We start from the raw sequence: 23,275 nt of genomic DNA on the forward strand, positions 1-23,275 counted from the left end.
TGACATAGCCTTGTTCTGTTCCATGTTCTCTACCTATATAATATCGCTGACACCATTCAAACCAATGAGGGTTCGGAACTTTAATGCCAAGTATCTCAGAATCATCTTTATGCAGACAGAACCTTATAGTCCCAAGCTCTCGATATGTCAACGCTGTTTAAAAGGCTATATTGCCTTTATGAAAAGTAATGACTTAACAGGAAGGCAAAACAAAGCACATAGAGCAGCCAATGTTTCATCGCTTTACTGAATACTGCACAGTCAAGAGCAGATTGATTGGTCAAAATGTTTAATATCACAAGACTATATGGTTTATATACTCTATAGTTATGTTGAATTAAGACACCTGAGATTGCCTTAGTGTCCTTTTAGTTCTTCACAGAGAATGTCCCCATCCCCATTCGCTCCCTCTCCCAAAAATCCAACAGCTACTGTAAGTCAAAACATGGGGAAAACGCGTGTCATTTCCCACATGCCTGTGTAACATGAACAGTGACCAAACTACCCCCTATCCTAGGCCTCTCCACCCTCATCCCCCCTTTCTATTTTCATAGCAATATCATGCAGAATGATTTATCTCGGGGACTTTAATTGTTGACCTTATGCAAGGTGCCGGAGTCCCAGGACAAAGCAGCAGTAAGATTAATGCGGCAGAACTCTTGATGGTCCAGTGTGTGTCGAGGACTCTCAGAGGACTCCACATGCTAAGTCTATACATCGAAACGTCTCACCTCGGCCTCACATAGCAAAGCCTGGCAGGGTGTCACTGTCACTCTCACCTAGGACCCCAGTGCTGCTCTGCTGGACTTGGACACTGGTGTGCCTGCCTGCCTCCTCCACTCCGTCTCCTGTTCCATTTCACTTCTGTGAGACAACTTGCTGTGACAAAAGTTGGTGGTGACTACTGGTTACAGGTACTAGGCGAGGGAAATGTCCACTTTGTTTTTGTTTTTGTCACTCAGAACCGGGAGTTGGCATACGGGCTTCTTGCACACGCCAACTCTGGGCTCTGAGTTACAAATACAAAACACATGGTGGACATGTATCCCTCGCTTTGTATCTGTAACCGCAAACTTCAATGTAATTTATCTTAAAGACTAATATAAACATTCCCTTGCATCGCCGCAGATGCGAGCTTTGCTAGCTGCGTTGAGGTTTTGAGTCATCTCAGACTTTTTCTAATACAACAGCTCAGCTAGCCTATGTTAAATGGCAAGTTGTGACGCTAGCACACTAGCTAGACCCATAACTTATAGGTACATTAGGCTAAGCATGATCAGCCCAAAATTGGAAGAGGCACTGAAATTACACATAATTGAGGCACATTTGCCCTGCTACTATATCATTCCTGCACCTTACTCACATAACCACCTAGAGTATGCTGGCTTGCTAGCTAATTGAGGTTTTGAGTAATCTCAGCCATTTTCTAATAAAATGCTAGTCAGCTAATTCCTGTTAGCACACAGACAAAGTGCTTATGGGCACATTAGGTGTCAGAAGCCAGCTGGTTAGCTATGATTTCACCATGGGCAACGACAACTGGCAACTACTTCATTTTCAGTCATGTTCAAATTATAGCTAGTTTATCCATTGACCACAGCACTAAGGAGGATCACTGACTGAAATGTAGCTAGCTAGAAATGATAGTAAAACCATCATAGGACAAGACTGTATGAAATGTAGGGGGAAGGATGCGCATAGAATCCGCCTGCATTCTGCTAGAACGACACTTAGGCACAGTGTGATCACTGAGCAGGTGTGGACTTGCCTTCTATTCCTCCTCCAATAATCACTGAACATCACACCTTTGGAAATAGATAGATGGATTAAGAAATTCCGTCTGCTCCAGTGCATGGCATTATAAGATGATGTCGTTATTAGTAATCTAAACAGTTTCAGTAGGATTTCAATCCCATCATCATCGATATGTGAACACCGTGGGTCAACATTTGGAGAGCCGTTAGTTTGATTATGTATGAATATGTCGCCCATTCACATTATTTGTTGTCGTTTTACCCTGCACTTGAGGGCTGTTTTAAGGAAGATGGGATCCTTCCACCAATCTTTTTTTTAATACACTCTCTCCTCATCGGTATGCTAGCTGTGCCCAACACAGACTGTGATTGTTTTGTGTAATCCAGCCGTGCTCTGCATGGCCTGTCAAATTAATGAATCATCAGTCATCAGGTATTATGGGAGAAAAGGAGGCCTGTTTAACTGCCACCTCCCCCCAATCTACCCCCTATATCAATGTATTGATCCAACCGCGATGAACGTGGGCAATGAGGCATAGACGGTACAGTAGATAGGCCAGGTTAAAATCACATCAATCTCAATTCATTTAGGAGCCTTTCTGACAAAATAGACATTGTAGCAGCACAGGGATGAACACAGTGGCTCTGACCGTGCTGCTGTCCACCTAGACTAGCCTTGGTGAATAGCCCCTGCCCCTCCATCTCACACCCCCACCCCCATATCCACAGCGCCTGAGGAGAAATGTGAAAAGCGTGTCATCCCTGAGAAACATCTCCAAATATAACTGAGCTCACAGTGGAAGCAGATGCATGGATGGAAATACAGGGCTGTGCTATGCAACGATAAAATGAGATGCTCCACAGGATTGATTGTTTTTACACTCTGATCTCATGTCTAGTGCACCAATGGAGCAGGTTCAATGTAGGCATGGTGACCTTGGAATGACACATTTGCTGTCCTTTCTTTAATGCCCATTTTGATTAAGCTATAAAGCAACGTTATTGTGCATTACTTATAGGAGAGGACATTATATTTGAGACCAATGGTGTCTGTATCATCCTGATTTAACCGTAAAATGTGAGCTTTGCATTCTATAGTAAAGCACTGATTACTGCACTCCTGCCATATAGAATGTTTACGTTCATCTGCCCTTGTTATAAAAGACCAGGTCTCAAATCTAGACATACAGAGCATTTGGGCAAAATGATAATTATGTTTAAAAAAATATTTCAATATGCTGTCAGTCATCTACCAACAAATAAGTCCAGATGGATATTTTATGATTATGCCAATTTACAACAGCCTTTGTGGAAGAAAATGTAATATTGTCCTGATCTACGATTTCTGGCGAAGACATAACACATTATAAGATTCCTTTTGTATTGAGGTCGCCTTGCTGGGCAGTACCTTTACAAGGTGATTCATGAATAAAAAAAAACAAGGCTGCTTTTGGTAAACAGCTACTAAAGGGGTTAAGTGTCTGTTTAAAATGTATAGCTAGGACAATGATGTCACCCCTCCCCCTCTGATATTTGATTCCATCCTAATGATCTTGTCCCAAATCATTTTACAAGCACTACAATGTTTGTGAATATATACTGTATGATGGTGAGTGTGATTCCTGTTGACCTCTGTGACCAGGGATGCCTGCCCTGAGGGATGCCTGCCCTGAGGGATGACTGTGTGCACCACAACAGATGTCTGACCGGGTGATGCATGCTGGTCTTGATTCCACACATAACTATGCAATGTCCCTCTCCTACTGTATAATGACCATAAACAAAAGGCACTACTGTAGCACCGCCAGACATCAAATGAACAACTGTTCATTGTGCTGAGACCATATCCTACCTCTACCTTCCCATACCAACCATCCCCCAACTGTCCCATAAAGGTTTTCACACATGAAACACAGTCATACATCATCATCACAGTACGAGCGGCTGTATGACCTCTACAACCTACAGTAAACGGTCTGCTGTCTCTACAGACAAACAGGAGGAACCTCTGGCCCCCTGGTTTCTCTGGCCCCTGTGATAATGGCTAGTGGTCATCACATTATACTCTGCCTGCCCGACAATGTCACAGAGCATCTCTCTCGTTTGCTGCACAACTCTATTCACAGCACCACCGCAATGATCCACAATAGCCACCTAAATCGTGTAACACAGGGTAGAGTTGAGCGATCCCGTCAATTAGAAATTCCCACATGAGGATGGGATCCCAAAAGGAACTCTAGCGAATGATTAACCCATTGTGGCCTGCTTGCAGCTCTGTAATTATGCCCCCATGTGTGTTGGAGGCAGATGCTACAATCCATCCCTTCCTAATTAACCTCTGCTGACACGGCTCAGAAACGGATAGAATGGAGCATTTCACAGCTGACACGCTGGCCTGGGCTCAAGTCATGAATCGACTGATCCACAGTGAAATTCTTTACTGATTGCAATCGATATTTGATACTTTTTTTCTAACGAAAGAGAGATGAACAACAAACATGATAGCTAAGTCCTTTGTGTTATTTCTGTGTGTGTGTGTGTGTGTGTGTGTGTGTGTGTGTGTGTGTGTGTGTGTGTGTGTGTGTGTGTGTGTGTGTGTGTGTGTGTGTGTGTGTGTGTGTGTGTGTGTGTGTGTGTGTGTGTGTGTGTGTGTGTGTGTGTGTGTGTGTGTGTTCACACCTCATTTTGACATAGGTAGAGCAGGCTTCATTTTCCCAAAGGATCAGGTGGAAGGTTAGGAATGTGGTTGGGCTGTAGAGTGAATTCAGGGTTGGAATAGGAGGGGTTAGAGAGGTGAGCAGACCCTTTTAGTCTTCACTTATGGACAGAAAGGCCCTCTATGGAGTGCTGTGAGTCACCAGAGGGAAGGGTTTTTACACAGAACACACTGTGCTCTGTCCCCTCTCTCTCACCCACAAACCCATGCTTTGCCAGACAGTACTAGTCCCTATGGACCTAAAAAAGCTTTAAAATGCATCTCAAAATATGTATGAATCCAAATCCATTTATCACTGCAGTTTCTAAGTTCTGTACCGATGGTGAATGCTGTAAAACCGATAGGACCAGATTTGCAGACTGAAGCATAAAAGTACATTTGGGCAGCACTAGATATTATTTACTTGCCATTGGCATGGAGGGTACTTAATGGCAAAGAAAAAACATGTTCTTCTGCTTAGAGAGGGTACCAGGTTAGATGGTTATGTGCAGGTCTAATTCCTATCTTGCATCTCCATATTACTGTCCTATGGCTCTTTTGAATTTGCTTTATGTGATGTATGGCAGTTTATGGCACACAAAACACACAATACAGACTTTCAAAATACAAAACTCTGTACTCTTTTTACTCAGATTAGATTTATGTAGCCACTATTGTTCATTGATAATGGAACCATTAGGAGTATCCATCAAAGTAAAGAATAACAAACAAAATTGTGTGTGTGCTTGTGTGTGTCAGAGGAGGGCTGGGGGGGATGTGTGTAAACGTCATCACAACCTTCTATCTCTCCTCCCCTCTTCACTCACTCTGACTGCCAGGCACATTCCGTAACGTCTCATCCATATCCCGTGAAGGAATGAATCTATCAAGTATTCTGTTATTATTGGTCATGTGTATGAACGCTGTAATTCCACAGTGTATAGTAAGCCCACAGAATATAGAACAAAGCATTATGTCCCACCTACTTCCCTACTGCCTGGACCTCATATTTCCATGGTTATCCCCACATGCAGCCCCAGTCCCAGTCGCACTCCTCTGAATCTGAAAGAGACAGAGATGGAGAGAGGGGAGGAGGACATGGGGGGGGGGCTGCAAGGTGGATACTCCTCACTCTTTGTGGTAATGCTTTTAAATGCAGCTATGTATGCTGGAAAGCCTCTGCTCACTGAATTTCAAAATACCTTCAGCACCATTGTTTTTTTCCCTCCTATGTGTACCCGAATACAAGCTGCAAGCAGTCACGCTGCTGTTTCCATGGCAATATATATCTGTGAGAGGAATTCATTAACCCTTTCTCGCAGGGGTTCCGCGCAGAAATCCCACGTAGAATACATATAGGCAAACAGGCAGGGATGCTTCTATTTACGGAAGCCTTCTCACATTTGATACATGAGAGTAAATCCATGCAGGCTTTATTTTTGGTCATGGCACATTTTGCTGACTTCTGTAGTTTTCATGAATTTACATGATATTAGTATAGATAAGCCTTGATGAATTTGTTCAAATTCAAACTAGCTAGAAAGAGAGCCTGTTAGGTGTGTCTTGAGTCTAAATTTAAAGGAAAGGAAATCCATTAGAATTGTCTTAATTTCCCATGATCCATCCAGGTGAAATGTGCATCAAGACTAACACTGTGTTAAACATGCCAGCTGTGAATAGAGGGTTAAGAGAATGTCCAGATGTAGCTCTTTGCCTCTTTAAGTCGGGTCCACATCACAGATAGATAGAGATTGGCTCAAAATGTATAATAAACAAAGAGCTGGCTGAAATGCAGCTTGTCAAAGAGAAAGAGAGAGAGAGGAGAGAAAGAGAGAAAGAGGAGAGACAGAGAGTGAGAGAGAGAGAGAGGGAGAGAAAGAGAGAAAGAGGAGAGACAGAGAGTGAGAGAGAGCGAGAGGGAGAGAAAGAGAGAAAGAGGAGAGACAGAGAGAGAGAGGGAGAGAAAGAGAGAAAGAGGAGAGACAGAGAGAGAGAAAGAGGAGAGAGAGAGAGAGCGAAAGGAGAGAGAGAGAGAAAGATGAGAGAGGAGAGAGAGAGAGGAAAGAAAGAGAGAAAGAGGAGAGAGAAGAGAGAGAAAGAGGAGAGAGAGAGAGGAAAGAAAGAGAGAGAGAGAGAGAGAGAGAGAGAAAGAGGAGAGAGAGAGAGAAAGAGGAGAGAGAGAGAGAGAAAGAGAGAGAAAGAAGAGAGAGAGGAGAGAGAGAGAGAGAAATACACACAAAACACAGGCACCCAAGCAGATAGGTATGTACACACACACACCTGACACCTCACTGATGATTATCCAGCAGATTGCTTAAGACGTGGGGGCGTAAGTGAACACAACACCTGAGGTTTCACAGACATCAGTCCCCTGCCTGTTCATCTGGCTCAGTAGCCACTCTTAGGTGTGTGTGTGTGTGTGTGTGTGTGTGTGTGTGCGTGTGCGTGTGCGCGTGCGCGTGCGCGTGTTTGTGTGTGTGTACAGTAGGTGTGTATGTGTGTGAACACATGTGATTTTGCACTTGAGCCTGCATGTGCCTGCTTGCGCATATGTGCAAGTGTGTGAAGCAACATGACTTGACTTGTGCACAAAATATACCCCATCGACACAACAATGACTTCTCTGAATATGGTTCAATAATGATAGACCATTGCAAAGATTAACCTTTTGTTTGCCCTTTACAAATACTTAATTATTCATGTGTTTTGAATTAATGGTTGCCATGTCTGTATAACGAAAGGTTAATAAATTGAGAGGGAACAGGGTTGAGTATAGGGAAGATAACACAGACATACATTCTGCACGTTTGGATTGTCTTATACATTCTCTGTCACTAACATGAATCAAGTGTAAGGCGGAGCCACACGGCCATGTCCCAGCTAACTTCTGGAGTAGGTCACATCACATGATGCGGTGAGATGTGTAGTGTCTGGGCTCAGAGGACAGCTGTGTGTTTAAGGTCAGGTAGTAAGCTGTCTGGAAGGAGCTGGGCCTGTGGGTCAAACAGGTATGGGCAAGTACAGTTTAACAGCATGGAGGTGGTTCTATATGTGGAGTACAGCGTGGTGTCTGGAGGGAGGTGGTTCTATATGTGGAGTACAGCATGGTGTCTGGAGGGAGGTGGTTCTATATGTGGTGTACAGCATGGTGTCTGGAGGGAGGTGGTTCTATATGTGGAGTACAGTGTGGTGTCTGGAGGGAGGTGGTTCTATATGTGGAGTACAGTGTGGTGTCTGGAGGGAGGTGGTTCTATATGTGGAGTACAGTGTGGTGTCTGGAGGGAGGTGGTTCTATATGTGGAGTACAGCGTGGTGTCTGGAGGGAGGTGGTTCTATATGTGGAGTACAGTGTGGTGTCTGGAGGGAGGTGGTTCTATATGTGGAGTACAGTGTTTTGTTTGGAGGGAGGTGGTTCTATATGTGGAGTACAGCGTGGTGTCTGGAGGGAGGTGGTTCTATATGGGAAGTACAGCGTGGTGTCTGGAGGGAGGTGGTTCTATATGTGGAGTACAGTGTGGTGTCTGGAGGGAGGTGGTTCTATATGTGGAGTACAGCGTGGTGTTTGGAGGGAGGTGGTTCTATATGTGGAGTACAGCGTGGTGTTTGGAGGGAGGTGGTTCTATATGTGGAGTACAGTGTGGTGTCTGGAGGGAGGTGGTTCTATATGTGGAGTACAGCGTGGTGTCTGGAGGGAGGTGGTTCTATATGTGGAGTACAGTGTGGTGTCTGGAGGGAGGTGGTTCTATATGTGGAGTACAGTGTGGTGTCTGGAGGGAGGTGGTTCTATATGTGGAGTACAGCGTGGTGTCTGGAGGGAGGTGGTTTTATATGGGAATACAGCATGGTGTCTGGAGGGAGGTGGTTCTATATGGGAGTACAGCGTGGTGTCTGGAGGGAGGTGGTTCTATATGGGAGTACAGCGTGGTGTCTGGAGGGAGGTGGTTCTATATGGGAGTACAGCGTGGTGTCTGGAGGGAAGTGGTTCTATATGTGGAGTACAGCGTGGTGTCTGGAGGGAGGTGGTTCTATATGTGGAGTACAGCGTGGTGTCTGGAGGGAGGTGGTTCTATATGGGAGTACAGCGTGGTGTCTGGAGGGAGGTGGTTCTATATGGGAGTACAGCGTGGTGTCTGGAGGGAGGTGGTTCTATATGGGAGTACAGCGTGGTGTCTGGAGGGAAGTGGTTCTATATGTGGAGTACAGCGTGGTGTCTGGAGGGAGGTGGTTCTATATGTGGAGTACAGCGTGGTGTCTGGAGGGAGGTGGTTCTATATGTGGAGTACAGCGTGGTGTCTGGAGGGAGGTGGTTCTATATGTGGAGTACAGCGTGGTGTCTGGAGGGAGGTGGTTCTATATGTGGAGTACAGCGTGGTGTCTGGAGGGAGGTGGTTCTATATGGGGAGTACAGCGTGGTGTCTGGAGGGAGGTGGTTCTATATGGGGTGTACAGCGTGGTGTCTGGAGGGAAGTAGTTCTATATGTGGAGTACAGCGTGGTGTCTGGAGGGAGGTGGTTCTATATGGGGAGTACAGCGTGGTGTTTGGAGGGAGGTGGTTCTATATGTGGAGTACAGCGTGGTGTCTGGAGGGAGGTGGTTCTATATGTGGAGTACAGCGTGGTGTTTGGAGGGAGGTGGTTCTATATGTGGAGTACAGCGTGGTGTCTGGAGGGAGGTGGTTCTATATGTGGAGTACAGTGTGGTGTCTGGAGGGAGGTGGTTCTATATGTGGAGTACAGCGTGGTGTCTGGAGGGAGGTGGTTCTATATGGGGAGTACAGTGTGGTGTCTGGAGGGAGGTGGTTCTATATGTGGAGTACAGCGTGGTGTCTGGAGGGAGGTGGTTCTATATGTGGAGTACAGCGTGGTGTCTGGAGGGAGGTGGTTCTATATGTGGAGTACAGCGTGGTGTCTGGAGGGAGGTGGTTCTATATGTGGAGTACAGTGTGGTGTCTGGAGGGAGGTGGTTCTATATGGGGAGTACAGCGTGGTGTCTGGAGGGAGGTGGTTCTATATGGGGAGTACAGCGTGGTGTCTGGAGGGAGGTGGCTCTATATGGGGAGTACAGTGTGGTGTCTGGAGGGAGGTGGTTCTATATGGGAATACAGTGTGGTGTCTGGAGGGAGGTGGTTCTATATGGGGTGTACAGTGTGGTGTCTGGAGGGAGGTGGTTCTATATGGGGTGTACAGCGTGGTGTCTGGAGGGATGTGGTTCTATATGGGAGTACAGTGTGGTGTCTGGAGGGAGGTGGTTCTATATGGGAGTACAGCGTGGTGTCTGGAGGGAGGTGGTTCTATATGGGGAGTACAGTGTGGTGTCTGGAGGGAGGTGGTGCTATATGGGAGTACAGCGTGGTGTCTGGAGGGAGGTGGTTCTATATGGGAGTACAGTGTGGTGTCTGGAGGGAGGTGGTTCTATATGGGAGTACAGCATGGTGTCTGGAGGGTAGTGGTTCTATATGTGGTGTACAGCATGGTGTCTGGAGGGAGGTGGTGCTATATGGGGAGTACAACGTGGTGTCTGGAGGGTAGTGGTTCTATATGGGAATACAGTGTGGTGTCTGGAGGGAGGTGGTTCTATATGGGGAGTACAGTGTGGTGTCTGGAGGGTAGTGGTTCTCTTGGAGTACAGTGTGGTGTTTTGGAGGGAGGTGGTTCTATATGTGGAGTACAGCGTGGTGTCTGGAGGGAGGTGGTTCTATATGTGGAGTACAGTGTGGTGTCTGGAGGGAGGTGGTTCTATATGTGGAGTACAGCGTGGTGTTTGTAGGGAGGTGGTTCTATATGTGGAGTACAGCGTGGTGTCTGGAGGGAGGTGGTTCTATATGGGAGTACAGTGTGGTATCTGGAGGGAGGTGGTTCTATATGGGAGTACAGCGTGGTGTTTGGAGGGAGGTGGTTCTATATGTGGAGTACAGCGTGGTGTCTGGAGGGAAGTGGTTCTATATGTGGTGTACAGCGTGGTGTCTGGAGGGAGGTGGTTCTATATGGGAGTACAGCGTGGTGTCTGGAGGGAGGTGGTTCTATATGGGGAGTACAGCGTGGTGTCTGGAGGGAGGTGGTTTTATATGGGAATACAGCATGGTGTCTGGAGGGAGGTGGTTCTATATGTGGAGTACAGTGTGGTGTCTGGAGGGAGGTGGTTCTATATGTGGAGTACAGTGTGGTGTCTGGAGGGAGGTGGTTCTATATGGGAGTACAGTGTGGTGTCTGGAGGGAGGTGGTTCTATATGGGAGTACAGTGTGGTGTCTGGAGGGAGGTGGTTCTATATGGGAGTACAGCGTGGTGTCTGGAGGGAGGTGGTTCTATATGGGAGTACAGCGTGGTGTCTGGAGGGAAGTGGTTCTATATGGGAGTACAGCGTGGTGTCTGGAGGGAGGTGGTTCTATATGGGAGTACAGCGTGGTGTCTGGAGGGAGGTGGTTCTATATGGGAGTACAGCGTGGTGTCTGGAGGGAGGTGGTTCTATATGGGAATACAGCATGGTGTCTGGAGGGAGGTGGTTCTATATGGGAGTACAGCGTGTTGTGGGATGTGGGGAAGAGTGAGTTGTGACAGCATCAGCACAAACTGGAGCTCTCTATAGTGCCTTCAGAAAGTATTCAGACCCCTTGACTTCATCCACATTTTGTTACGTTACAGCCTTATTCTAAAATGGATTAATTAAATCTACACACAATTCCCCGTAATGACAAAGCAAAAACAGGTATTTAGACATTTTTGCAAATGAAATATTACGACAGAAATACCTGATTTACATAAGTATTCAGACCCTTTGCTCTGGGACTCGAAATTGAGCTCAGTTGCATCCTGTTTCCATTGATCATCCTTGATATGTTTCTACAACTTGATTGGAGTCAACCTGTTGTAAATTCAATTGATTGGACATGAGCTGGAAAGGCACACACCTGTCTATATAAGGTCCCACAGTTGACAGTGTATGTCAGAGCAAAAACCAAGTCATGAGGTCATGTCCTTGAGTGGCCTAGCCAGAGCCCAGACTTGAACCCGATCGAACTTCTCTGGAGAGACCTGAAAATAGCTGTGCAGCAACGCTCCCCATCTAACCTGACAGAGATTGAGAGGATCTGCTGGGAAGAATGGGAGAAACTCCCCAAATACAGGTGGTCCAAGCTTGTAGCATTATACCCAAGAACACTCGAGGCTGTAATCACTGCCAAAGGTGCTTCAACAAAGCACCAAGTAAAGGGTCTGAATACCTTTGTAAATTTGATATTTCCTTTTTTTATTAGCAAAATATTCAAAAAAACTGTTTTTGCTTTGTCATTATGGGGTATGGTGTGTAGATTGATGAGGAATAATAATGATGTAACGTAACTAAATGTGGGAAAAAGTCAAGGGGTCTGAATACTAACCGAAGGCACTGCATGTACGTTGCAATTTATTGGCCTCATTGCTGTTCCAGTATTTATTTGGGCAAAATAGTACACATTCATTACCCTTTTTAATGACCGCATGGTTTTTCTGCTGCCATTTGCAGCCTATTGAAATTAGTGAGATAGCATGGTAGTTGAACAAACTAATGCTGTGGGATCTAAAGGCCTCATAACGCACGATTGGCTGCATCCAGCATTGCTATTAGTTGGTTTTGTTCATTACCCTTTCTGTTTATGCTTTGTCAAGATTTGCTCATCCATTTTGGTTCAGATCTACTGTATTTCTTGTTCATCCGCCCCTTAACTCTCTCTCTCTCTCTCTGACCAATATAAGCCTAACATAATGACAGTAACAATGTACAGACTAGAACTATATGTAATCCAATTGTGTGGCCTAAATGGCTGTGTTAAAATGCCCTCATCTGTAAATACAGCTTTTAATGGCAGTTGTGGATCCACATGGATGGGAACCCCCAAACCGTGAGTTACATTGTTTGGCTCATTAAGACTATTCACAGTACTGTACAGGACGCTTGACGTTCCAAGTAGCATCCCATAGCATGTATTATATATCACTGTTATAATACACTGTGGAAATGTGTCACTGTGGTCGTTTATTATGAATTGTCATGTTGTTATGAAGTCTAAAGTAATTCTCTCTATATCATTTTGCTTTAGTTCCTCTTTATTCGCACTATACCTTTTGCCATACCATTGCATATACTGTAGCACTCAAACAAATGACCTGATTCTGAACCTCTTCAAAGCAAATGTGAGGGTTACAGTTACAATGAACTCCCCTTTAGAACAGCATCATGTAAGGGGATTCACCTGCTCGCCTACCGTACAATACACAGTTTATTACTGGGCTTTACGATTTGTGTTTTGTCTAAATATAGTGAACTGAACCCCTCATGTTTGATCAGGCCTTGCGACAGTGACCAGGGAGAGAGTAGCAGTGTGAGTGAGTGCATGTGGAAACTCGTCAGTGAGATGGTACCCTTAGCAGAAAGCACAGAGCATACATCAGTTATACAACCATTGAATTTCACATTCCTTTCTTCCTTTAGCCCAGGCAGTTGTTGTCAGGTGTAACATGAGAAAAGGCATTATTTTTCAATCCCTGTTGCTCCCTGGAGGTCTGCTGGAACTCTCTGTTCCCTATGGAGGGTGAAAACAGGAAGAACATTGATGGTCCAGGGGAGATGTACTGGAGCCATTTACCCAACACTGTCACCCTCCCTATCCCACTATTGGGCCGATATGACCCTGCCAAATCAGATATGTGACAGCAATCACTGAGTGGCTTGAATGAGATCATTTCCTAAAGTTAGTCTGTGCTGTTTGTAGGAAAGAGAAGCACATGATTACATGTTTTAACTAATAGAAATGTCCACTATCATTTATCAAGCATAACCAAAGGACCTCTCTGTAAAGGATGAGATTTAGTTGGATGTAGATGTAGCCTAGTACTGTATTTATTTCCAGGGATTCTCGGCTGCGCCTAGATGGTTGCTGACCATTGTCTTCTGCTGCTGAACTTCAGGATTCCCATTCTGACGCTGTCCATGGTGCTGAATCTCCAATCGCTGCTATACATTGTTGGTTTCCTTCACCATCGGACCTTTTTCTATTGTGACAGTCACCACAGATAATCCTGCAGAAACATTGCAATTTCATAGTTCATAGATGAACCCACCACAGTAAGGGAGATGTTGAGAGAGAGAAGTGCAACGTGGTTTTATGTATGTCATCGTGCCCAGGCATGTCACATACACCGTATAGGTGCAGGAAATGTGTTGCTTTACAGGGTCAGCCATAGTAGTACGGCCCCCTGAAGCAATTAGGGTTAAGTGCCTTGCTCAAGGAAACATCGACCTTTGGGTTACTGGCCCAACTCTCTAACCACTAGGCTACCTGCCGCCCATAGCTAGAGAAGAAGAGCAAAATAGTGACTGGGAGGCAGCAATGCATTAAGCATGTGATACTATTTATATCAGAGGAGTAAGGGTGACCCAATAACTCGCATGCGTTATGCAACATGTGAGCGAAGGGAAAAAAGGAGCAGGGAGCACACACATCTCAGGGGCTTGGATGGCCTTCCACAGAAGCCAATTAGAGCCAGATCCTGTGGTCAGGTGACCCCGGGGACTAGGGTTCCAGCATGCATGGATGGGCTTTGGGGGGAAAGGCAAGTGGACAGAGGTGTCGATTTTGTGTCCCTCAGAGACGGTGCTAAGGGGGACCCATCTGGCACACTGTCTGAGACGCTCCGTCTCTCTCCCCACAGCTAGCTAGCGCTCCAGCTAAGCTGACCCTCGATCTTCCTCTGACACAAGCCACCCTGGTGAAGACCTATAGCTAAGGGTTGTCTGAAAAGGAAATGAAAGGGAAATCTCTAGCTATTTTCCACCTTTTCATCCGTTTTCTGTTGGTTCAGGAACAATATCAATGAACTAATCATCTTCTTGCAAGATATTGTGGAATATACAATAATCTTTACTTTTTTGCGTATTGTCACGCCCTGACCATAGTTTGCTTTGTATGTTTCTATGTTTTGTTTGGTCAGGGTGTGATCTGAGTGGGCATTCTATGTTGTATGTCTAGTTTGTCTGTTTCTGTGTTTGGCCTGATATGGTTCTCAATCAGAGGCAGGTGTTAGTCATTGTCTCTGATTGGGAACCATATTTAGGTAGCCTGTTTTGTCATTGTGGGTTGTGGGTGATTGTCTATGTGTAGTGTTTTTGTGTCAGCACTATTATTCATTAGCTTCACGTTCGTTGTTTGTTATTTTTGTATAGTTTCGTTAAGTGTTCTCTGTGTTAATAAATATCACGATGAACACTTACCACGCTGCATATTGGTCCTCCGATCCTTCAAACTTATCCTCCTCAGATGAGGAGAACGACGAGCGTGACACTATACTGTATGCCAGCCCTAACCATATACCAACACCTACACTAGTAAGAAACTAATAAATGTAATCGAACAATTGTTGAAAATGTTTGACATATACAATTTTGAGATTCAACAACCAAAATGTGTGATATTTACAGAGTGAAAGGGTGTTGCCATCAATCCATTGCAGTGTTGCATTTCCAAACAGCAGGCTTGGCTGTGTTCATTGAGTCAGCAAAAATAAGTGCCTTGGCTTCAGTGAGATGCAATTCTCTCTCTCGCTCTCTCTCCCTTTTCCTCTTTAAGAATGCATCTTAAGTTTGTCTTTTTACAATCATACAGGAAAATTAATTAATTCAATGAAATTATAACAAAAATACATATTCAACATCATGCTCTCTACAACACTGTATATTTGAATTAAATTATTCATGCAACAAATATAATTAACTTTTAAAATGTAAATATAGAGGCAGAGAATAAAAGTGAATGAAATGTTTCCAGCCATATTGCCGTGGATTAAGGCTGTTTAAGTGTATAAAGGCTTGCTACTGATTAAGATCGGCGTCAGCTATTGACACGTCTGATGATGCGCTGTCCACTGTTATAGATTAGCTGTTTTAACACTTTTTTGTACAAATGTGTACTTTTTCATCACCAATTAAGTTCATGAAACAGAGAAAGCCCAAATAGTTGCTGGTTTGACCTCAATATCAATCAGGCCAGCACCACTGACAGAGTGGCTGGCTCTCTAGCACAGACAATCAATACAAACTCTCCACTCTCAGTCACTCACTTTATTTGGATAGTCCAGATTGTTCGTCTGTAGATGCTCTACAGATGGTCATGCTATCAACAAACTATCTGTTGAGAAGCAACTGCTTGCTAAGGTTATGGTTAGGGTTAGGATAAAGGTTAAGGTTAGGGTTAGTAGATAGTTGAAATGTCACTGATAGTCTGTAGACGGTCTGTAGAGCATCTAGGGATGGACTATCCAAATAAAGTGTTATCAAACTCTCTTCCTACTTAGTGTGTACAGTAGTAAGTTACAGTAACTTTTTTTCTATTCTGTTTGTTCTATTTCAAAGCTTGCCAGATTGTGTTACACTATGTTATTGTCATGATGATGATGGTGATGAGGTGAGGCAGGGTGATTCAAAGTGTAGCCATCGCAGTAAGTTCAGTCCTCTCTAAAATACAAGTTAATTACTATGCAGTGGCAAAACAAGTTTGTCTCTGTTAAAACACTTACAAAGAGAACAAGACCGTGGTGAGGTTTGAAAACAAGCTGAGACAATAAGGTGATTCAAACTGTAACCATAGCAGTGAGTTCAGTCTCTCTAAAATGCAGGGGAGGCCAAATACGTTTATTATTGTGCAGTGGGAAAACAAGTTTGTCTTTGTTAAAACACTGACAAAGAGAACACATATCGTTCAAACGGTATTCCAGACCCATCACTCACTGAACCCTAATTAAATGTTAGCATTTGGAAGTATGGTTCACACATGGGCCTATACATCAGAATGTCTGCTCCTCTGTCCCACAGATGATGCCACAGTAGTGGCAGTGGTTCTTTCAATGAGCTTTTGCACATAGCCTTCGAAACACCATAACTGCATCAGTGCTCGCTGGGTTGCTTAGCAACTGGATAGCACATAGATCCCTACAGAAAGCCTCCTCTTCTGTATGAAACACATCTTGTCTGATTGTACCATGTGATGTGCATTTGAGTAATAATGTGATTATCATTCAAATAAATACTTGAATAATGTTTTATGCTATTTAAGTTATTGATCTAATATGCTCAGGTGGCTGCAGCAGTGCCTGTATGTTCTTTATCTACTTACACAACTGTATGGATGTAATATGAACTGCATTTAGCTGCATTTCAATTGTGTGTGTGTGTGTGTGTGTGTGTGTGTGTGTGTGTGTGTGTGTGTGTGTGTGTGTGTGTGTGTGTGTGTGTGTGTGTGTGTGTGTGTGTGTGTGTGTGTGTGTGTGTGTGTGTGTGTGTGTGCGTGTTGGTGTTTGTTGTCTTCAGTGAGTACCCTATGAGTGTTGATGTGTGTTCAAATAGGCTATGTGGTAAAGTGGTAATGCATGAAACGCACCGGAACGTACTAGCAACATTCTAATGGGTTGCAGGGAGAATAGACTCATATGGCCATCATTTCACTTCATTCCTTGCCGATTCAGTGCATGGATAGGCTGCTGTTGAAATTTCTCCTTAGATTTCAGATGTTTTAAATTTCAATTAACATTAGCATTTTATACAATACATTAGGCTGAACTTATTTCCCATGAAATCTTGTACAAGGGAATTTCAACACTTGTTTTCACCACAAATGCTCTTGCGGGTGTTCCTCAATCTTTGTCATTATTTGCTCAGTGCTTCGAGAAGAAGATGAACGAAACATGTAAGGTATTCAATCAAGAGATAAGGTTGGACAACGGCGACGACTGGGCTTTTCACTTGGTTATCCTTTTTGACATTAAATACAATGTTGTGATACATACACTGGCCGATATATATGACGGGTCATCCATATTTCGCTGTGCCTAATTTTTCACTAGAAGGATGATATAGCCTGCTCTGACGTCTGCATCAGATATTGTCCATTGCATTTTTTTATGGACATTTTTTCCTCACTGACTTTGAGTTGAGAGAAGCAAATTTACATCATCATCAGCAACAAAAGGGGAATGAAGATTTCTTTTTTCTTTTTTTTACCCACGCCTCCCCTTTCACCCCCAAACATTTACAGCTAAAACAAATTCTTAAACACATCATAGCCTACATTGTGGAACAATCTCTAGCGCCGGAGCATCGCTGGAACCATGCCTCTTCTGCAGGTTTGGACTGGGAAATTGCAACTGCCAATTTAATCAACAAGACGCTGCTGTTCCTTATCAGACGTCTCTCATTTTTGCTGGACTTTTTCGTTTTTAAAGAAAAAGGCTTGTTATCACTTTTTGAAAGTCTTGTGTAGGCTGTAATGAGCAAGATGTCGGATCTTCTGGTGTTGGTTGAGGGGGTCTGTGACCTGCACGGATTTCCATAGCTTGGGAAAACAGCTTGGACCAATTACGAGGTTTAACACGCATTTTGTATAAAGCCATTACATGACTAAATGTATCATATATTTTTTTCCAGCAATTTATTTTAATTGCTTTTTTTTAACTTTCTTTTCACAATTTTCTTTGGACCACAAGCGGTTGGATTATTGAAACTATATAAGGATTTGTGGAAATGTTGGGTCCTCAAGAAGATAAATTATGTGGAATGTTCTCTGCTTTGGCGGCTCTGTCCTTCGTTTGCTTTGCTCAAAGGTAAGACAGCATTCTAAGATATATTTCCATGAGAGCAAAAGCTTATCATAATGTTCAGAGGGCTATAGGAAGGAAAAAACCCACTGAAATCAGATTTTGTCAGCACCGACATTAAGGCGACATTACTACTCATATTGCGTTTGCAATCTAACACGAAACCATTTTCTGCGGCGCACGCGGCTGTGTGCGAGCAAGAGGCGCGCGTTCATGTTGTCTATTGTTAAAACGCACTCCTATCCAAATTGTAAATAGCGGCTAATTGGCTGGGGCGAGTATCAATCATATTAAATACAATGAAACCGTACATACCCGATAATTAGGTACAATGCTGAGTCTATTAAATTAGCCATACCATTGATCAATCAGCACGAATAGCTTTTTAATGGATGTTAGCCAGAGGAATGTAGCCAAAGCCTCATCCGTACTGTAATTTTAAGACGTTGACTATAGACGTATATCTGCGCAATGTTTATGGAAAGAAGAAAATCATAAATCCACCTAAGTGCAAATGACCATGTCTTGATTCCACCCCCATCAACAACACCATGTCGCCTACCTACTACCGATTCATCATTGATCAGCGGGAGAAAATAAAACCCAAACGCCTGTCAGTCGTTTAAAGTAGGTCATCATCACTTCAACACATATGATTTAGAATTTGATAAAACCTTTTTTAATTCAACATTCACACTACTCTTCAAGTCTTCAGTCCTCTCCAATATTGCGTATTTTGAGCACCTGTAACCGCCTAGTGGAGATGGTGAAGTAGGCTTAGCAATAGAAGGACGATTTCTTGACTAATGTTTTGTCATGTCCAGTGTAAATGAAGACATACAGGTAGGCCAACAAAATAAGATCTATATTCACTACGTTCACATGATATATTCCCCACTGGGCTACATTGCATTTAACCTACTGAGACTGACAACATTCGCTCGCTAATCAAACAGTCGTGGCCCCAAACTGGGTCTTCCATTTTGACATTTCAATTTCATTCTAGTGGCCTATCATGACAGGAAATATACGGGGTGATCACTACGCTTCTCACGCTCCTACACGCATTGACACGTTCATCAGCTCATTGATTTCATACTTGTTTATGCCTCGTGAATTATGTGGTTAATTACATTGTTATTCAGTGTAAATAAGTAACATATCAATCAGGTATTTTATTTAATTACGGAATTTAAATACTTATGTGTTTCTCAATGTCCCACTGACACATGCAATTAGATGTAAGAGCTGAGTCTTTAGCATGCCAGGTGTAGCCTAATTCAGATCACTTCAAGAAAGCAGGCTCCCAACCCCCACTAAAGCAGTGGTTGTTGCCATAGACTTACCAATTAGAAATGTCAGAAATATTGAAATGTCATCTTTGAGGTTTCCTACTGAATATTGAGCAAGTTGAAGGCTACAAGTGTAATGTGAAACATGTTCAAACGTAGGCTAACTGAGCTTCATGTTTAGTTTCAACTCATGGCTCCTGACAGGGTCTTAAAACTGATTTCTTTCCACAGCACCTCCACTGGACAAACCGGAATATCTGTGGCCAAGGCCACCGTGGACAAGTTGCTGAAGGGGTATGACATCCGTCTAAGGCCTGATTTTGGAGGTGTGTGAGATATATTGCACCTGTGCTATTGCTTGTTATTTTTCTGAAACCATTTGAATTGTTAGCCTTTTGGAACACCAAAGGCATAGGCTTTGAAGTGACTGCTACCATCTCATTTGCTCCGCGTCTATTAACCACCACATATGGAAGATGGCTTGTTCTCTAGAAGTGGGGCGCATACAGAACCTGTCTAACACTAGGTTTCTTGATGTGCAGCTACACTGACAGATTGTTAACCAAGGGTTATGCTAGTACACAAAGTCTTTGTAATAGAAAAAGACATGAAGCGTTTACCTACCGAAGCAATTAATAGTGGGAATCTAGGCTAGTAGATTGGTATAATTGTAGAGAACAACATAATGGGTTGAACCACTAGAGTGGTGAGTTTGAAAACAAGCTGAAGACAAGTGATTCAGACTGTAACCATAGCAGTGAGTTCAGTCCTCTCTAAAATGTAGGGCAGGCAAAATACGTTTATTATTGTCCAGTTTGTCAGTCGTACTGGCAAAACACTGACAAAAAGAGAAAGTTGTATAAAATGAAAGCTCATTTGTGAGGTTTAAATGTTACTTCAATAGTAATAGGAAAGCAACAGCATTATCTTGAAAGATAATTCTGTCATAACAGCCTTATAACTGAGTGGGGTCGGTTTGTCTGATCATATGCATTCAAGACATCAATCAGAGCAGATCTGTTTGTCTGATCGTATGCATTCAAGACATCAATCAGAGCAGATCTGTTTGTCTGATCGTATGCATTCAAGACATCAATCAGAGCAGATCTGTTTGTCTGATCGTATGCATTCAAGACATCAATCAGAGCAGATCTGTTTGTCTGATCGTATGCATTCAAGACATCAATCAGAGCAGATCTGTTTGTCTGATCGTATGCATTCAAGACATCAATAAGAGCAGATCAGTTTGTCTGATCGTATGCATTCAAGACATCAATAAGAGCAGATCAGTTTGTCTGATCGTATGCATTCAAGACATCAATCAGAGCAGATCTGTTTGTCTGATCGTATGCATTCAAGACATCAATCAGAGCAGATCTGTTTGTCTGATCGTATGCATTCAAGACATCAATCAGAGCAGATCTGTTTGTCTGATCGTATGCATTCAAGACATCAATAAGAGCAGATCAGTTTGTCTGATCGTATGCATTCAAGACATCAATCAGAGCAGATCTGTTTGTCTGATCGTATGCATTCAAGACATCAATAAGAGCAGATCTGTTTGTCTGATCGTATGCATTCAAGACATCAATCAGAGCAGATATGTTTGTCTGATCGTATGCATTCAAGACATCAATCAGAGCAGATCTGTTTGTCTGATCGTATGCATTCAAGACATCAATAAGAGTAGATCAGTTTGTCTGATCGTATGCATTCAAGACATCAATAAGAGCAGATCAGTTTGTCTGATCGTATGCATTCAAGACATCAATAAGAGCAGATCTGTTTGTCTGATCGTATGCATTCAAGACATCAATAAGAGCAGATCAGTTTGTCTGATCGTATGCATTCAAGACATCAATAAGAGCAGATCTGTTTGTCTGATCGTATGCATTCAAGACATCAATAAGAGCAGATCAGTTTGTCTGATCGTATGCATTCACGACATCAATCAGAGCAGATCAGTTTGTCTGATCGTATGCATTCAAGATATCAATAAGAGCAGATCAGTTTGTCTGATCGTATGCATTCACGACATCAATCAGAGCAGATCAGTTTGTCTGATCGTATGCATTCAAGACATCAATAAGAGCAGATCTAGTCAAATGAGTGATCAAGGTCAAGCACAGCTGGTGACACATGTGATTATGGTAACAGCTGATTATATATATATATACAGTACCAGTCAAAAGTTTGGACACACCTACTCATTCAAGGGTTTTTCTTTATTTTTACTATTTTCTACATTGTAGAATAATAGTGAAGACATCAAAACTATGAAATAACGCATATGGAATCATGTAGTAACCAAAATAGTGTTAAACAAATCAAAATATATTTTATATTTGAGATTCTTCAAAGTAGCCACCCTTTGCCTTAATGACAGCTTTGCACACTCTTGGCATTCTCTCAACCAGCTTCATGAGGAATGCTTTTCCAACAGTCTTGAAGGAGTTTTCCTTCACTCTGCGGTCCAACTCATCTCAAACCATCTCAATTGGGTTGAGGTCGGGTGATTTTGGAGGCCAGGTCATCTGATGCAGCACTCCATCACTTTCCTTCTTGGTCAAATAGCCTTTACTCAGCCTGGAGATGTGTTTTGGGTCATTGTCTTGAAAAAAAAATGATAGTCCCACTAAGCACAAACCAGATGGGATGGCGTATCGCTGCAGAATGCTGTGGTAGCCATGCTGGTTCTAAATAAATCTAAATAAATCACAGACAGTGTCAAAAGCAAAGCACCCCCACACCATCACACATCCTCCTCCATGCTTCACGCTGGGAACCACAGATGCAGAGATCATCCCTTCACCTGCTCTGCGTCTCATAAAGACATGGCGGTTGGAGCCAAAAATCTCACATTTGGACTCATCAGACCGAAGGACAGATTTCCACTGGTCTAATGTCCATTGCTCTTGTTTCTTGGCCCAAGCAAATCTCTCCTTCTTGTTGGTGTCTTTTAGTAGTGGTTTCTTTGCAGCAATTCACCCATTAAGGCCTGATTTACGCTGTCTCCTCTGAACAGTTGATGTTGAGATGTGTCTGTTACTTCAACTCTGTGAAGCATTTATTTGGCCTGCAATTTCTGAGGCTGGTAACTCTAATGAACTCATCCTCTGCAGCAGAGGTATCTCCGGGTCTTCCTTTCCTGTGGCGGTCCTCATGAGAGCCAGTTTAATCATAGAACTTGATGGTTTTTGTGACTGCGCTTGAAGCAACTTTCAAAGTTCTTAAAATGTTCCATATTGACTGACCTTCATGTCTTAAAGTAATGATAGACTGTCGTTTCTCTTTGTTTATTTGAGCTGTTCTTGCCATAATATGGACTTGGTCTTTTACTAAATAGGGCTATCTTCTGTATAACACCCCTACCTTGTCACAACACAACTGATTGGCACAAACACACTAAGAAGGAAATAAATTCCACAAATTTACTTTTAACAAGGCACACCTGTTAATTGAAATTCATTCCATGTGACTACCTCATGAAGCTGGTTGAGAGAATGCCAAGAGTGTGCAAAGTGGTCATCAAGGCAAAGGGTTTCTACTTTGAAGAATCTCAAATATAAAATATATTTTGATTTGTTTAACACTTTTTGGGGTTTTACATGATTTCATATGTGTTATTTCATAGTTTTGATGTCTTCACTATTATTGTACAATGTAGAAAATAGTAAAAATAAAGAAAAACCCTTGAATGAGTAGGTGTGTCCAAACTTTTGACTGGTACTATATATATATACATAATCACAATATAATCATAGTACCTTAAAATACACATATTTTAATCACTTACATGTTATCCAAAAAACATGTTATTTTTGCTTGAACATTAAAGCAGCCAATCGGTGTTGTTGTAAAAAGCACAGTAACAACCACGATCAGATACCTGAAACTTAAACACGGTTTCAACAACA

General features: G+C 43.0%; 1 protein-coding gene across 1 annotated transcript in view; it reads left to right on the top strand.

Annotated features, from left to right (window-relative positions):
• The first annotated feature begins 16,867 nt into the window (after positions 1 to 16,867).
• The window catches only part of LOC139537135 (gamma-aminobutyric acid receptor subunit beta-4-like), a 61,505-nt gene continuing 55,097 nt past the window's right edge, over positions 16,868 to 23,275 (top strand). Inside the window, exons 1-2 of the mRNA XM_071338084.1 lie at positions 16,868 to 18,072; positions 19,590 to 19,684. Of these exons, the coding sequence (XP_071194185.1) occupies positions 17,993 to 18,072; positions 19,590 to 19,684 (175 nt within the window). The 5' untranslated portion in view covers positions 16,868 to 17,992. The remainder of the gene's footprint in view (positions 18,073 to 19,589; positions 19,685 to 23,275) is intronic.

The sequence above is a fragment of the Salvelinus alpinus genome, chromosome 13 (genome assembly GCF_045679555.1).
Source record: "Salvelinus alpinus chromosome 13, SLU_Salpinus.1, whole genome shotgun sequence".
Lineage (NCBI taxonomy): Eukaryota > Metazoa > Chordata > Actinopteri > Salmoniformes > Salmonidae > Salvelinus > Salvelinus alpinus.